Below are 16160 nucleotides of genomic sequence, written 5' to 3'. Positions count from 1 at the left end.
TGGTATGGACGGTGTGAAAGCTGAGATGTTGAAGGAAGGGGGTGTGACTGTACTTGAATGGTTGGTGAGATTGTTTAATATGTGTTTTGTGTTGTCAATGGTACCAGTAGATTGGGTTTGTGCATGTATTGTACCACTATATAAGGGTAAGGGAGATGTGCATGAGTGTTGTAATTCAAGAGGTATTAGTTTGTTGAGTATAGTTGGAAAAGTGTATGGTAGAGTATTGATTAATAGGATCAAGGATAAAACAGAGAATGCAATCTTAGAAGTACAGGGTGGTTTTAGAAGAGGTAGGGGTTGTATGAATCAGATTTTTACAGTTAGGCAGATATGCGAGAAATATTTAGCAAAAGGTAAGGAGGTGTATGTTGCATTTATGGATCTGGAAAAAGCATATGATAGAGTTGATAGGGAAGCAATGTGGAATGTGATGAGGTTATATGGAGTTGGTGGAAGGTTGTTGCAAGCAGTGAAAAGTTTATACAAAAGGTAGTAAAGCATGTGTTAGAATAGGAAATGAAGTGAGTGATTGGTTTCCGGTGAGAGTGGGGCTGAGACACGGATGTGTGATGTCGCCGTGGTTGTTTAACTTGTATGTTGATGGAGTGGTGAGAGAGGTGAATGCTCGAGTGCTTGGACGAGGATTAAAACTGGTAGGCGAGAATGACCATGAATGGGAGGTAAATCAGTTGTTGTTTGCGGATGATACTGTACTGGTAGCAGACACAGAAGAGAAGCTTGACCGACTAGTGACAGAATTTGGAAGGGTGTGTGAGAGAAGGAAGTTGAGAGTTAATGTGGGTAAGAGTAAGGTTATGAGATGTACGAGAAGGGAAGGTGGTGCAAGGTTGAATGTCATCTTGAATGGAGAGTTACTTGAGGAGGTGGATCAGTTTAAGTACTTGGAGTCTATTGTTGCAGCAAATGGTGGAGTGGAAGCAGATGTACGTCAGAGAGTGAATGAAGGTTGCAAAGTGTTGGGGGCAGTTAAGGGAGTAGTAAAAAATAGAGGGTTGGGCATGAATGTAAAGAGAGTTCTATATGAGAAAGTGATTGTACCAACTGTGATGTATGGATCGGAGTCGTGGGGAATGAAAGTGATGGAGAGACAGAAATTGAATGTGTTTGAGATGAAGTGTCTAAGGAGTATGGCTGGTGTATCTCGAGTAGATAGGGTTAGGAACGAAGTGGTGAGGGTGAGAACAGGTGTAAGAAACGAGTTAGCGGCTAGAGTGGATATGAATGTGTTGAGGTGGTTTGGCCATGTTGAGAGAATGGAAAATGGTTGTCTGCTAAAGAAGGTGATGAATGCAAGAGTTGATGGGAGAAGTACAAGAGGAAGGCCAAGGTTTGGGTGGATGGATGGTGTGAAGAAAGCTCTGGGTGATAGGAGGATAGATGTGAGAGAGGCAAGAGAGCGTGCTAGAAATAGGAATGAATGGCGAGCGATTGTGACGCAGTTCCAGTAGGCCCTGCTGCTTCCTCCGGTGCCTTAGATGACCGCGGAGGTAGCAGCAGTAGGGGAGTCAGCATTATGAAGCTTCATCTGTGGTGGAAATGTGGGAGGTTGGGCTGTGGCACCCTAGCAGTACCAGCTGAACTCGGTTGAGTCCCTGATTAGGCTGAAGGAACATAGAGAGTAGAGGTCCCCTTTTTGTTTTGTTTCATTGTTGGTGTCGGCTACCCCCCAAAATTGGGGGAAGTGCCTTGGTATATGGATGGATGGATTAGGATAACAACAGCTGTTTTGCTTGGATTTCAACTTTCATAAGATAGTAAATAATTACTGTATGTTGTTACAAATTATATCAAGTAGAATATGACTAATTTATTATCAGATTACCACACTGCTTAAGATGAAAAGAGCCAAGCTCTATACCCACACCAGGAAATGGACAAAGCAATTGAAAAGGGGAGAAAAATGAGTCAGGACTCTCTTTTTCACAGTGCAATGACTTTCCAAGGCCATATCCCATCTCGTCAAACCCATAAAATAGTGGTTCTCCCGCCGGTCGTTAAGACTAGCACTCCCCTATTCAGATTGTCAGAAATGAGGGGATACCTGATGAGCTAATGGGCAAAGTGGCAGCATCCAGGTGCTGACAACACTCTGATATGAAGACAATTATGTCTTACCTCCTGATCTCGTCTAAACACCTCGCCCTCCACGTAGAGGTAAAGACAATGTTGGACATGGACGCACTACAGATTGTACGGGACGGATCTCTATGCTTTTGCAGGATCCCTGCTTATTACTGAGGGTTTTTCCTAATTTGTGTGACCATGGGATGCCTTTTATGCCAGAGGATGGCCACAGTATTCTTAAAGCAATTTCCTCAGCGTCCATAGGAATTTCCGAAGACTTACTAAGCTGAGGCACAAGATATCGCTACTTCACCTACCAAGAAGGGGTCCACAATCGTAGATTCTTTCGTTATTTGCCAAGGGAAATATTACTACCTTCCTCATGCTTTTTCATCACCTTGATTAATGGAGATAGAGGAAAGTCAGAGGTCGGATTACCGAAAAAAGAAGGAATAGGGGAAATGGATCTCCTTAATTTTGAGGTTCTTAAGAAGAATCTGACTGCGATTGATCTTGTTTCGACTTTTTCTTCCCATATTCTGCCATATACTCCGACAGAAAAATTCTGCACTCATTGCATTGGAGGGACCGGGAAGAATTATTCCCTTTGAAGGAGATGCATAACAAATGGGGATCATTATTTATCCTGCACATAAAGTAGCTGCACTTTCCTCAGGCAACTCCAGGAGAGGAAAGCATTTCTGCTCATGGTTTCTCCATCAGCAAACAGTTTCACTGTAAAGAGAAAGAAGAAAAAGACTACCAACCCAAGTTAGAGCACCAAAGGTATGTTTGTACACCTCAGCAGCTAAAGTCAAAGTGGCATCCCAGTAAGTTAGTGAGGGGGAAGAACTTCCCTCCAAATGCCAGTAACCACCGACATACCTTGTTAATATATCAACTTTCTCCTATCAGAGAATGTCAGTTTGTATTCATGTAGGAACAATTATGATTTTAGTAGTATAGTATGAGTGGTTTGAGATGAAATAAACTTAAATTTTCATAGATTCACTCTTTCATACAAACCACCACTCATTTAACTTATGCCCTGTGCACCACCCAAATGACCTTACAACTACCATTACATAAAAAAAAATAAGTACAGAAGTTGGCTGTTGTGGACCTTAGGAGTTAGGTGGAACACATTTGTAGTGCTACTACCACTTTTTCTGACTCTCAGATAAATGACTGTAGTAAGTATATTTAGTGGCCATAAATGGGGTCTGCATAAAACTTGAGAGTTTGTGTAAACATTTAATTAATTTAAAAAAAAAAAAAACAATTTAATATACAGTGATACCTCGGTAGTCGAACGACTCTATACTCGAACAATTCGGAGTTCGACCAAAATTTTCGAGAAATTTTTGCTGCGGTGCTCGACCAAAAATTCGGTACTCGACCAGCCGAACACGTGACGACCGCATGGGCTTTGTGATGATCGCGCCATCTCGGCCACTCTCGCTTGTTCGGGAAGCATCAGTTCTCTCGAGAGCGTCACTCAGACAACGCGCGATCAGCATTCGTTGTGATTTAGTGATTTTCAGTGCTTTTAATTGCTTTTTTAGCTTTCATAATGAGTCCCAAGAAAGTAATGAGTGTTAAGGGGAAGGAGAAGAGGAAAACAGTGCGAACAACGATCGAGTTGAAGAAGGAAATTATAGCGAAATATGAGAATGGTGTACGAGTGTCCGATTTAGCGGTAGAATACGGAATGGCGAAGTCGACCATTTCTACGTTTTTAAAGCATAAAGAAATGATTAAGAAGGCGAATGTTGCAACGGGAGTTACGGCGGTAACTAAGCAAAGGCCACAAGTGATTGAGGAGATGGAAAAGTTGCTTTTAATATTTATTAAAGAAAAACAGTTGGCCGGGGAAAGTGTTAGTGAAGCGTTCATTTGTGAAAAAGCGTTGCATATCTATGAAGAATTAGTGAAGAAAAGTCCGAGTACCAGTGAAAGTGATTCATTTACATTTAAAGCGAGCAGGGGTTGGTTTGAAAAGTTTCGTAATAGAACAGGTATTCATCGTGTTACTAGGCATGGGGAGGCAGCTAGTTCGGATCAAATTGCAGCCGATAAATACGTGGGGGAATTCGATCGGTACATAAATGAACAAAATTTGATCGCACAACAAGTCTTTAATTGTGATGAGACTGGGTTATTTTGGAAGAAAATGCCAGCCAATACGTACATTACCAAGGACGAGACGAAGATGCCAGGTCACAAGCCAATGAAAGATAGGCTAACATTGTTGCTGTGTGCAAATGCAAGTGGCGATTGCAAGATCAAACCCTTGTTAGTGTACCACTCGGACAACCCCCGGGTGTTCAAACGAAATAATATTTGTAAAAGTGCACTACCAGTTATGTGGCGCTCGAACACTAAATCTTGGGTCACAAGACAATTCTTTACTGAGTGGATAAACGAAGTGTTTGCCCCCCAGGTTAAGGCTTACCTCATTGAAAAGAGCTTGCCAATGAAATGTCTTCTGGTTATGGACAATGCTCCTGCACATCCTCCAGGTCTCGAGGATGACTTGAAAGAAGAATACAGCTTTATCAAAATCAAATTCTTGCCCCCCAATACTACTCCCATACTCCAGCCCATGGACCAACAGGTCATTTCAAACTTCAAAAAACTCTATACCAAGGCCCTTTTCAGAAAGTGTTTTGAAGTGACCAGTGACACGAAGTTGACCCTAAAGGAATTCTGGAAGGAACACTTCAGCATCCTCAACTCTGTTAACATGATTGACCAAGCTTGGCGAGGTGTGACCTATAGGACATTGAACTCTGCCTGGCGTAAGCTGTGGCCATCATGTGTCACAGAGAGGGAGTTTGAAGGTTTCCAACCAGAGGCGGGTCCAAGCACTGCTACCCCTGTAATTTCTGATGACACTGATGTCGTTGAGGAAATTGTTGTCATGGGCAGGAGTTTGGGGCTTGAGGTCGACAAGGATGATATTGATGAGCTTGTAGAAAGCCATTCTACCGAGTTGACTGTGGAGGAATTGTTGCACCTGCAACAACAACAGCAGCAGGATCTGATTGTGGAGCAGGAATCTTCAGAAGAGGATGAGGTAAGGGAGGATGTTCCAAGTTCTCTCATCAATGAAATTTGTTCCAAGTGGGCAGATGTGCAGGCTTTTGCTGAAAAATACCACCCAGAAATTGCAGTAGCAAACCGGGCAGTGCATATGTTTAATGATAGTGTCATGTATCATTTTCGAAGAATACTGCAGAGGAGGAAGAAACAATTAACAATAGACCAGTTTTTCACAAAAGAAAAGAAAGCTGCTACATCAAAGCCTGTTTCTCCTCCAAAGAAGAGACAAAGAAGAGAAGAAACCCCTGAAATAGATCTGCCCACCCTTTCATTGGAGAGAGAAACAACTCCTGAAGGAGAACTACCCCGCCACATCATGGAAGGGGACTCTCCTTCCAAGCAGTAACCTCCCCCTTCCATCCTCTCCACATCCATCCCTGTATGCCATCGAACCGCTGCTCAAAGGTATGTTCACTACAGTACAGAAAATGGTTTAAAATTGTTTTATTTTAGTACAGTAAATGGTTTAAAATTGTTTTATAGGATTTTCTGACCAATTTCATACACATTTAGATAATTATTGTTGTTTAGGTACACGTTTTATTAATATTTTGGGCCTGTTCGAGTGCTTGGGAACGGAATAGAATATATACCATTATTTCTTATGGGGAAAAAAAATTCGGTACTCGAACAAATCGGAGGTCGAACACGGATCTCGAACGGATTATGGTCGAGTACCGAGGTATCACTGTACAGTACTGTACAATCACACATCTTGAGCACTTACCATATTTCAACCAACCTAAGCACTATTACTGTATTTCCAGTGTCATAAGACGCTACAATTAGTAAGATGCCCCCTATAATTATTTAAGCTGTTTTTGGAAAAAAGAAATTGAGAACTCTTCAACCTATCGTGGCAGCAATTCTTAGTTGGCGACACTAAAAGTGCTATTTTTAGTCTATACCAGTAAATTTTCATATTTTGGGTGTGCAGTATTATGAAATGTATTAACTTAATATTAATAATTCGCAGTACAATATACCGCTTACTCCAATTTTATTACATATTCATATAAAAAAAACAATTAAAATAGTTGCAGTTGCCACCGCAGTGTTTGTTTATATGAAAGCAGCATTGACAAATATTCCTGATCAAATTATGGTAAAGAAGTAAAATTTCAGTACTGTAATACAGTCATCCCTCGTTTTTCATGAGGATCAGGTAACAAAGAGGTGACATAAGCAAAAAATCACATGTGCGTGTTGCCCTCGAGTGGGATAATTCCTAACCTAACTAGCTAACAACTCTCAGTCATTGCCTACACTCGGATAATTAACCTACTAAGTACTGCCTAATATTGTTTTTTCCTTTTTTCATTCTACCTTCATATGATTTCTTTTTTCTTACTGGGTCCCCTTCCCTTATTGCCACAGGTTCCTATCAGTACCTGCCCATAAGGGATACTTACTGAAGAAATCAAATTTCATTAATTATAGCACAATTTACAAAACTTTCAAGATAGGACTTAGCATGTTTCTGGCACGTTTTGGAAGCTCTTGTAGTGCGTTTTCAAAATCAGAAATGGCAACCATGTTGGTGAGTCATCAGCTGATCATCAAAACAAACAAATATATTGTTACCTTCATTAACCAACAAATGATAATTGTAGGCTTATATTTTATGTTTGGTGAATGTGAGTGCTAGTATATCAATAACTGGGGTGTTTGAGGGTTGTCAAACTACCCTATACAACTTTATCTTAGTCTTAAACTGCAGGGTGATTCTTGTGGGCATTTTTCAGGAAAAAATGGCACCTTATGACACAGGAAATACAGTATACATAAAATCTTCACCATTTCAATCAGCAAAAAGACAAATTGAAAACAAAAATACTGTACTAACAATACCTCAAATCTTGGAACACAGACACACATTCATCCCACTTCTAAAAAAAAATTCACAAGCGAACAAAAATTTTCTCGGCATTACCTCTGTTTAGCAGCCATGCAGCGAATATGGTCATCAAAAATAAATTTAGCTGCCAAAAGAGGAGTAGTAGGACGGCCTATTGCTCCAGAGGACGCAGATTTCCGGTGAATTGTTAAGTGAAGAACCCTAGAGTCATCTTTGTCACCTGTTACTTCCAAATCCTGTAAGAAATTAAAAATCTAAGTGATTTTATCTTGAGACATAATCATTATAGGGTTTGGTATCACAAATTTCTGTATACAATGACAAACTATTGAATCAAGTACCTGAAGAAATCCTACAAACTTGGCAACTCCCCAACCAAGTTTCTTTGAGTCAGGTTCTACCAAGATCAGCTGGATAACATCTATAACAAGGAAACGTTTCATTCGCTGCCCATCTCGTGGTATCACAACACAAGCAATAAGATCGCTATTATCTGAAGAGGAGAAAATAAAAGACTCAAGAACTACAAAAGCCTTGTATGAAATTCAAACCAATGCATAATTATCTATCTATAACTATAGATTTAACAAAATACAAGGGCTAATGTATTGAATGTTTAACTGACGCAGTACTTCTTACAGGATACCAAAAGAGTATGAGTCATCACTAGAATACATTAAGTATTACTTCATCTTGAGTACCACTTCATTCTGATTACAAGACATGATCATATAAAAACAAGCATCAATATGTACAGAGAAAGGACCTTTCCTTTTGCAAGAATTCATAACAGACAAAATGCAAAGATGCAGATACTGGAGGCCTTCAGGTTATGATGGTCTTGAGTAATGGGGATTGACCATTAAAAACGGGCTCCCATAAGGTACTTCAAAAATCCATTTGTAACTCAATTTTGAGTTACGACATTTGGTTTGTAAATACTACAAGCTACTTGCAAACATGGAAAAAAACTAACGCCATCATCTGGCTGCAGAGTAGCGCATTATGCATCACTTTAGTATAAATTTTCCATTCTTGTTTATGATATGCATTGGGGATTTCAATGCTGATCCTTTTTGGCTATTTCTGTGCCTTGTTTTGCCATGCATCCTGTTTTGAAAGAGTAAAGAAGACTCTTCTGATGGCAGAGAAGCCAAGAGGAAAGCCAATACGATGGGACTAAATGGACATACAGTACTGAAGCAAAAGGAAAAAGGGAAATTAATGTAAGGAATTGTTATTTGTATTAATTATTGTCTACCAGTATTGTAATGTTGTAAGTACACTACTGTATAGAGTACAGTAATTTATGAATGGTAAAAGAGTTTTTTCTTTTTTTCTAAATATACAATACAGTATATTTGTATGTACAGTATGTATGTTATTAAAGTATATTATGCATAAAAAATTGGACTTGCAACACATCGTAAGAACGGATCTCGTTCATAACTTGAGGACCTCCTGTACTCGCACACTTTTTATTACAACATGCACACATACACAAAACTATCATGACAGAACTGAAATCAAACATTACATATGCAATACTCAAAGGCAAAAAATGATGCTTTGACTAATTTATCATAATTACAGTTATCTTTTATCATTGTCATTATTATTATAACAATATCATTACCTTTATTATCAAGCTATACATTGACTTAAAAAGGTAATAAAACACAGGAGTGATTTTCAAATGAAATAAAGGAATTGATGCAAAAGCTCTAGTCTGCAGTTCAAGTCATAATGCCTAACATGTAACAAAGTAAGTGGCATCACTGACTGATCGATGGATTAAAATGCAGAATCAGAACTACAATGGTCATTGACTATGATACGCAACATAACAGGGAGCAGTAGTTCATCAGGGGTTGCTTATAACCATCTTGTACAGCTATAAATAGTTATGGCTCCATCAGTGGTTTTTTTTTTAGATCTAAATGTTTACCTTTCTGTGTGTGGAAGGTAAAGCCTATTCAAAATAAACAGAAACATGATATTTTGATTATAAAATAAATTTTTGAATATACTTACCCGGTGAATATATAATAACTGACGTCTCCGACGGCTCGACAGATTCCAAAAACTCGCGAGCGATCGCCGTGAAGGTTGCGGGTGTGACCACCAGCGCCGACTATCGGCCAGATACCGCATATACTTGTCAACATCTCCAGTTCTTCTCAGTCCCCTAGGTCTCTATCGGGGAGGAAGGGAGGGCCTTTAATTTATATATTCACCGGGTAAGTATATTCAAAAATTTATCTTATAATCACAATATCATTTTTAAATATTAAACTTAGCCGGTGAATATATAATAGCTGATTCACACCCATGGTGGTGGGTAGAGACCAGTATTAATACAATAAAGGCGTATATGCTCAAGAGTTTTTGACAACTATTCAAAAAACAGACTTAAGTATAGGTACCTGGTAAGGAAGCAGACTCTGATTATTACTCTGCCTCATTTGTCCGCTATCCTCACGAAGCCCAGTGATCCTCTTAGGATGCTGAAAGACTCCCAGGAGCTGCTATATCAAGGGTGAACACCCCTATAACAGGACCTCATCAATACCCTTAATCTGGGCGCTCTCAAGAAACAATATTTTGACCACCCGCCAAATAAAAAAGATTGCGAAAGACTTCTTAGTCTCCCGTACAACCCAAAATAAGATTAAAAATTTCAAGAGTAGATTAAAAGGATATTGGGATTAAGGGAATGTAGTGGTAGAGCCTTCACCCACTACTGCACTCGCTGCTACGAATGGTCCCAGTGTGTAGCAGTCCTCATAAAGAGTCTGGACATCTTTCAAGTAATATGAAGCGAAAACCGACTTGCCTCTCCAAAAGGTCGCGTCCATAATACTTTTAATGGGTCTATTTTGCTTAAACGCTACAGAAGTTGCTATCGCTCTAACTTCATGAGCCTTGACTTTAAGTAAATTATGATCCTTCTCACTTAATTGAGAGTGTGCCTCCCGAATCAAAAGTCTAATAAAATAAGACCACGCATTCTTAGACATGGGCAAAGAGGGCTTTTTAACGGAGCACCATAAAGCCTCTGAACAACCTCGTCGCGGTTTAGTTCTGGATAAACAAAATTTAAGAGCTCTAACGGGGCACAGCACTCTTTCAACTTCATTCCCCACAATCTCAGAAAGACTGGGGATTTCAAATGATTTAGGCCAAGGACGAGACGGAAGTTCATTCTTGGCCAAAAAAACCAAGTTGAAGAGCGCATACTGCTTTATTAGCGGAGAAGCCGATGTTCTTGCTAAAAGCATGTATCTCACTAACCCTTTTAGCCGAAGCCAAGCTCACCAAAAAAAAGTGTCTTGACGGTAAGATCCTTCAGGGAGGCTGAATTTAATGGTTCAAACCTGTCTGACATAAGGAACTGTAGGACCACGTCCAAGTTCCAAGCAGGAGTCGAAATATGACGCTCCTTGGAAGTCTCGAAAGACTTAAGCAGGTCTTGGAGATCTTTGTTATTAGAAAGATCCAAACCCTTATGCCTGAAAACAGAAGCTAACATGCTTCTGTAGCCTTTAATGGTGGATGCAGAGAGGGAGCGACCGTTTCTCAGATAAGGCAGAAAATCCGCAATCTGCGCTACAGAGGCACTTGGAAGAGGAAATAGAGGAGGACTTGCACCAGTCTCTAAATACCTCCCATTTCGACTGATAGATCCTGATGGTAGAGGATCTTCTAGCCCTCGCGATCGCTCTAGCTGCCTCCTTCGAAAACCCTCGAGCTCAAGAGAGTCTTTCGATAGTCTGAAGGCAGTTAGACGAAGCGTGGGGAGGCTTTGATGAAATCTCTTTACGTGGGGCTGTCGCAAGAGATCCATCCGTAACGGCAGACTTCTTGGAACGTCTACCAGCCATAGAAGTACCTCTGTGAACCACTCTCTCGCGGGCCAGAGTGGAGCAACCAATGTCAACCTGGTCCCTTCGTGAGAGGTGAACTTCTGCAGCACCTTGTTTAGGATCTTGAAAGGTGGAAAGGCATAAACGTCCAGGTGAGACCAGTCCAGCAGGAAAGCGTCTATGTGGGCTGCCTCTGGATCTGGAACTGGAAAGCAGTAAGTCGAGAGCCTCTTTGTCAGTGAAGTCGCAAAAAGTTCTATGGTGGGTTGACCCCATGTCATCCATAGCTTCTCGCACACAGTCTTATGCAACGTCCACTCCATGGAGATGACTTGTCCTCTTCTGCTGAGGCAGTTCGCCAAGACATTCATTTTTCCTTGCACAAATCTCGCCAAAGGAGAGATGTTACTTGCCTTAAATGGAGTTCCTTCTGATCCGTGGATCAAAGACCCGAGCATTCCAGACTGTCCAGTGGAGCTCCCTAACCCAAATCCGATGCATCTGAATACAACACATGGTTTGGGTTCTTGATCGCAAGAGAAAGACCTTCTCGAAGTCTGATGTTGCTGTCCCACCAAGTCAGACATGTCTAGACTGAGTTGGAGATTGGGAAAGAGATACTCTCTAAGCCCTTCTCCTTGTTCCAATGGTTTAGGTGAAATTGGAGAGGGCATAGGTTGAGTCTCCCCAGAGAGATAAACTACTCCAGCGATGAAAGAGTTCCCACGAGGCTAGTTCAAACTCTTACAGAGCAACTGTTTTTCTTTTGCAAGTGAAGGACTTTTAACAGAGCTTGTTCCATTCTTGTGGGAGACGAAAAGGCACGAAAAATCAGACACTGTATCTCCATTCCCAAATAAAGAATAGCCTGGGATGGGGTACTGTAAGTTACGACTTCTCTACGTTCACTATGAGACCTAGCTCCTTGGTTAGGTCTAATGTCCATTAGAGGCTCTCCAGACAGCGATATAATGACGACGCCCTGATTAGCCAGTCGTCAAAATAAAGGGAGGCTCTGAATCCTCAAAAAATGTAGAAAGCTTGCTACATTTTGCAAGGGCCTTGTAAAAACAAGAGGAGCAGGAATGAGGCCGAAGTACAGTGCTCGAAATTGGTACATTACTTTCCCGTCCACAAACCTCAGATGTTGTTGAAAGTTTGGATGAATCGGGATGTGGAAGTATGCATCCTGAAGGTCAAGAGAGACCATCCAGTCGCCTTCCCTTACTGCTGCCAAGACAGATCTGGTAGTCTTCATCGTGAAGTTTGTCTTGACAATGAACACATTGAGCGCACTTACATCTTAAGTACTCCTGCAGTGAACGTGGCTGCCAGATCATTGGAGCCATCCCTGATAGCCTTGTTCCTGCAGTGAACGTGGCTGTCAGATCATTGGAGCCATCCCTGATAGCCTTGTTCATGCATGACATAATTGTACAGCAATACATTGACAGCTGGAGAGACCTTCTTACTTAAGGCTCCCAGGGACCAATCCAACAAATAAAAACTTCAAACGCTCGAAAAAACTCCTAACAGGAGATGGTCTAGCTCTGAAGCCGACCATAAAATCTTGGAGCGTCTCATGGCTAGACGACGAGGAGAGTCCACAAGGCTTAAGAAGTCTCCCTGGGCAGAGGCAGGTACTCCCAAGCCGAGAACTTCTCCTCGAGCTTCTCCTGTGTCACACCAGATGCCCGAGCGAGAAGCTAATTAAGAAGGAGGAAAAGCAAAAGCAGACTTTCCTAAACTTCTCCTGGATTCCAACCAGTCTCCAAGTAAGAGCATGGCCCTCTTGGAAGAACAAGAGAGAACTGACTTCGTAAAAGTAGGCGTCGAAGAAAGTCTAGGACAAAATTTCACTAAAGAAATTCATAATTAAAATACAAGGGATTGTTGGACCACCCTAGGTTACTCCTCTTCTGAATGACTCCCCAAAGGTACATTAGTTGAAAGGGGGGTCATCAACTTCTTCAGAAGGCACATCATCTGATAAATCTAAAGTCTTGCGAGAAGGAGATTTATATTCAGAATGACGTGAAGGAAAAGCCTGACAGGCTACATCCACTTGTATATGAACAGAAGGTAAAGTTGGAGGGTCGATGTCACGTTGTGACTGCAGAGAAGGTTATTCTACTACACGTCGTGACAGAAGTAACTGACGTTCAAACGTCCCGTAGTAACAGCGGTGACTGCTGTTCGATGCTATATCGTGACTACGATGCCTGACCCTCGACGTCACGTCATGTCTACGGTGTCCACCGCTTAACGTCACGTTCTGCATCTCAACGTCACGCGGTGACTGCGGTGGCTGACGTTCAAAGCGATCAAAGTTACATAGAGATTTATGCTCCGCATCTCGCTTAACAGCAAAGCTGTCACTAGAGATAACGTCAGCGTGGCGTAACAAAGCTCCTCTAGAAGGTTGAAGACCCGAATCACGCATCCCAGAACTGTGACGTACAAAAAGCAAAGGATCCTTTCGCACAGGAACAGGATCGAAAGCTTCTATTGAAGAAGAAAGCTTTAACAGCATATCTAACTTTGGATCAACCTGTGACTGCAGTGGCTGACGTTCAAACGTCACGTAGTAAACAGCAGTGACTGCTGATCGAGGCTATATCGAGACTACGGTGACTGACACTCGACGTCACGTTGTGTCCACGGCGTCCACCGCTCAACGTCACGTCGAGTCTGGCAGAAACGTCTGCACATGAACGTCATCGCTATGAACGGGACTCTTATTATGACTACAGCTAGGACGTTGAACTTGTTCTGAAGGAACTAATAAACGTTTCAACCGTCTCGAAACTATACGCCCAGGCTTTTAAAGAGACGAATTATCGAAAGACGAGGAGAAACTTCGTCTCTCCTGTCTTAGGGCAAGGACGTGCTTGCCGAGCAACGTCTGATACCTTTGAGGGAACGTCTGTTCGTTGGTTTACACTCCTCACTCCCTTAGGTCCTACGACATTCCTTCTCCCTGGTGCAGGGGAGCCTGAAAGAGGTCTCGGACTAGGCAAGTGACAAGCACGAACAAACGAACCCTCCGCAACACAGAACATGTTTTTTGCACTTACTTCACTGATATCGTATTTTTCAATAATTTCACATTAGACATGAATAAAACTGATTTCTACCTGAAGCACGCAATTCTCCCTTACATCAAAAGGTTAGAATTGCGAAATGAGTCGTATAATGTAAGCACATTAGTACAAAATGAAACACACATGCAAAAAACAAAACATATACATATATATCGAATAAAACGGAAATATATAAAGTTAAAAAGATCAGTGACTGGGGAGGAGACTAAACACTAGTTCACTAAGGACTACGTTTTCAATCTCTCACCGTACAGTGCCTTGGGACGAGAATAAAAACTAAAACGTTTTATCCTCTCTCCCCGTACAGAGACTTGGGACGAGAGTAAAAAACTGAATCGAGAACAACGTTACTCGCTCCCAAACTCCTTGGGACGAGAATAAAGATCGGATCGTTCTCTCTTTCTCTCTCTCTCTCTCTTGTCACACACAAGAGAATGGCCCACTCACCCTTCGTCAATAACAGGTCATTTGACCAAAGGAAAAAACTGAAAGGACTAAGAAATTGAAAATTAACAAGTTCCTTTAAATTAGTATCTAAAACACTTCAGTTTGAAAGAAGAATGAACAAAACGTCAAAATCGATTTACTCTTTCTGCAAATTGAAACCGTGATTCTCTCTTTCTCTATCGTAACGATAGAGCGCAAACTGCGTAGCATAAATAAACCAAACGTTAGTTCATCTTTGAAAAAAAAACAGCACGAAGACTATTCAAAGAATATATTTCTTAAAATATTTTCTAAAAAATATTCATCTCATAACTCTTACAGAGCAACTGATTTAAACTTAACAAAAATAAAAGTTGAATGGGCTCAACGTTGTTTAACTTCGTTTTCCAAGCTAGAACCGCCTACAAAGAATAGGTAAAGGCCGCATATAAACAAAACATAAAATTTATCTTGATGTTTAGTATAAATGGAAAGCTAATCGAAGAGGCCTAATAAAGGCGGGTGAGATATAAAATATAAAATATATAGAGGTAAATCTATAAATATCAACAATAATTTATAAAGTGATAAAATAATTACTAAAAGCCTTAAACACACTTCCGTACACTGAGGGAAGGGTCGGCCATCTTTTCTCTATGGTAAAACCAGAGATTAAGAAAAAAAAAGCAAGGGAAAAACACTTTTCCTCTCCTTTCAAAAGCATTTCTTTTGAAGATAGTATTGAATAATCCAACACGGCGAAAGCAATAAAACCAAAACCAAGTACTTCACCAATTCGGTAGAAAACTCGAGGTCATAAAGCGAGCGGAACCAACTTGTCGACAAGACCGACAGAGAAGAACTGGAGATGTTGACAAGTATATGCGGTATCTGGCCGATAGTCGGCGCTGGTGGTCACACCCGCAACCTTCACGGCGATCGCTCGCGAGTTTTTGGAATCTGTCGAGCCGTCGGAGACATCAGCTATTATATATTCACCGGCTAAGTTTAATATTTAAAACTGTATATTACATAAAAACATCTTTTTTAACACAAGTTAGAAAAAGGCACAGAAATTTATTTTTGGAAACAAATTTCAATAACAAGACTTAAAATTCTGAAATCCTATTTTCATGTCTTGCTCAGAAAGCATCAGCCATGTGCAAAGATGTATATAGTGAAGTAAAACCATATACAGTAATGTGAAAAAAGAAAGAAGTGTTACAGAACAGGTCTTACTGTAGGCATAGGCATAACTGTGAAATAAACATTGCCGAACATTCTGAGAACATAATGAAAAAATAAGAGGACCATAAACCAAAAAGATTAAGCCATTCTTACTACCATTATATTTACACAACACTAAATAAATGTAAAGCTAATCATGGTGCATTAAGCCTAAAATTTTCTGGTATAATAATCAATCAACGTGAATAATAAAATTAAATAGATGAACAAGATCCATTCCAAGAGTGGGTTCTCAATTCCAACACGATCATATTAAAACACCAAGCTCTACCCTCTATCCCATCATCTCAATTTTTTTTTTAATCTGCATAAATTACTAACACTAATGAGCTACCTCATATGTGGAACATGAATTCCTATATTCAATTCTGCATAATAAATTACATTTAAATTAAGTTTAAATTTTTTATGCCATACAGGTTATCATCTCTGAAAGATCGTAAGTTGAATATTCTTGTCTGCTGA

General features: G+C 40.6%; 1 protein-coding gene across 6 annotated transcripts in view; it reads right to left on the bottom strand.

The window, feature by feature from the left end:
* Nucleotides 1-16160, bottom strand: part of ema (C-type lectin domain containing ema) — a 187024-nt gene that overhangs the window by 56973 nt on the left and 113891 nt on the right. For all 6 annotated transcript variants that reach the window (XM_068386913.1, XM_068386910.1, XM_068386908.1 and 3 more), the window contains 2 exons: nt 7393-7544; nt 7127-7287 (listed from right to left, as the gene is read on the bottom strand). In XM_068386913.1, coding sequence (XP_068243014.1) covers nt 7127-7287; nt 7393-7544 — 313 coding nt within the window. The remainder of the gene's footprint in view (nt 1-7126; nt 7288-7392; nt 7545-16160) is intronic.

The sequence above is a fragment of the Palaemon carinicauda genome, chromosome 14 (assembly GCF_036898095.1).
Source record: "Palaemon carinicauda isolate YSFRI2023 chromosome 14, ASM3689809v2, whole genome shotgun sequence".
NCBI classification, from domain to species: domain Eukaryota; kingdom Metazoa; phylum Arthropoda; class Malacostraca; order Decapoda; family Palaemonidae; genus Palaemon; species Palaemon carinicauda.
This window is presented reverse-complemented; position numbering and strand designations above follow the sequence as displayed.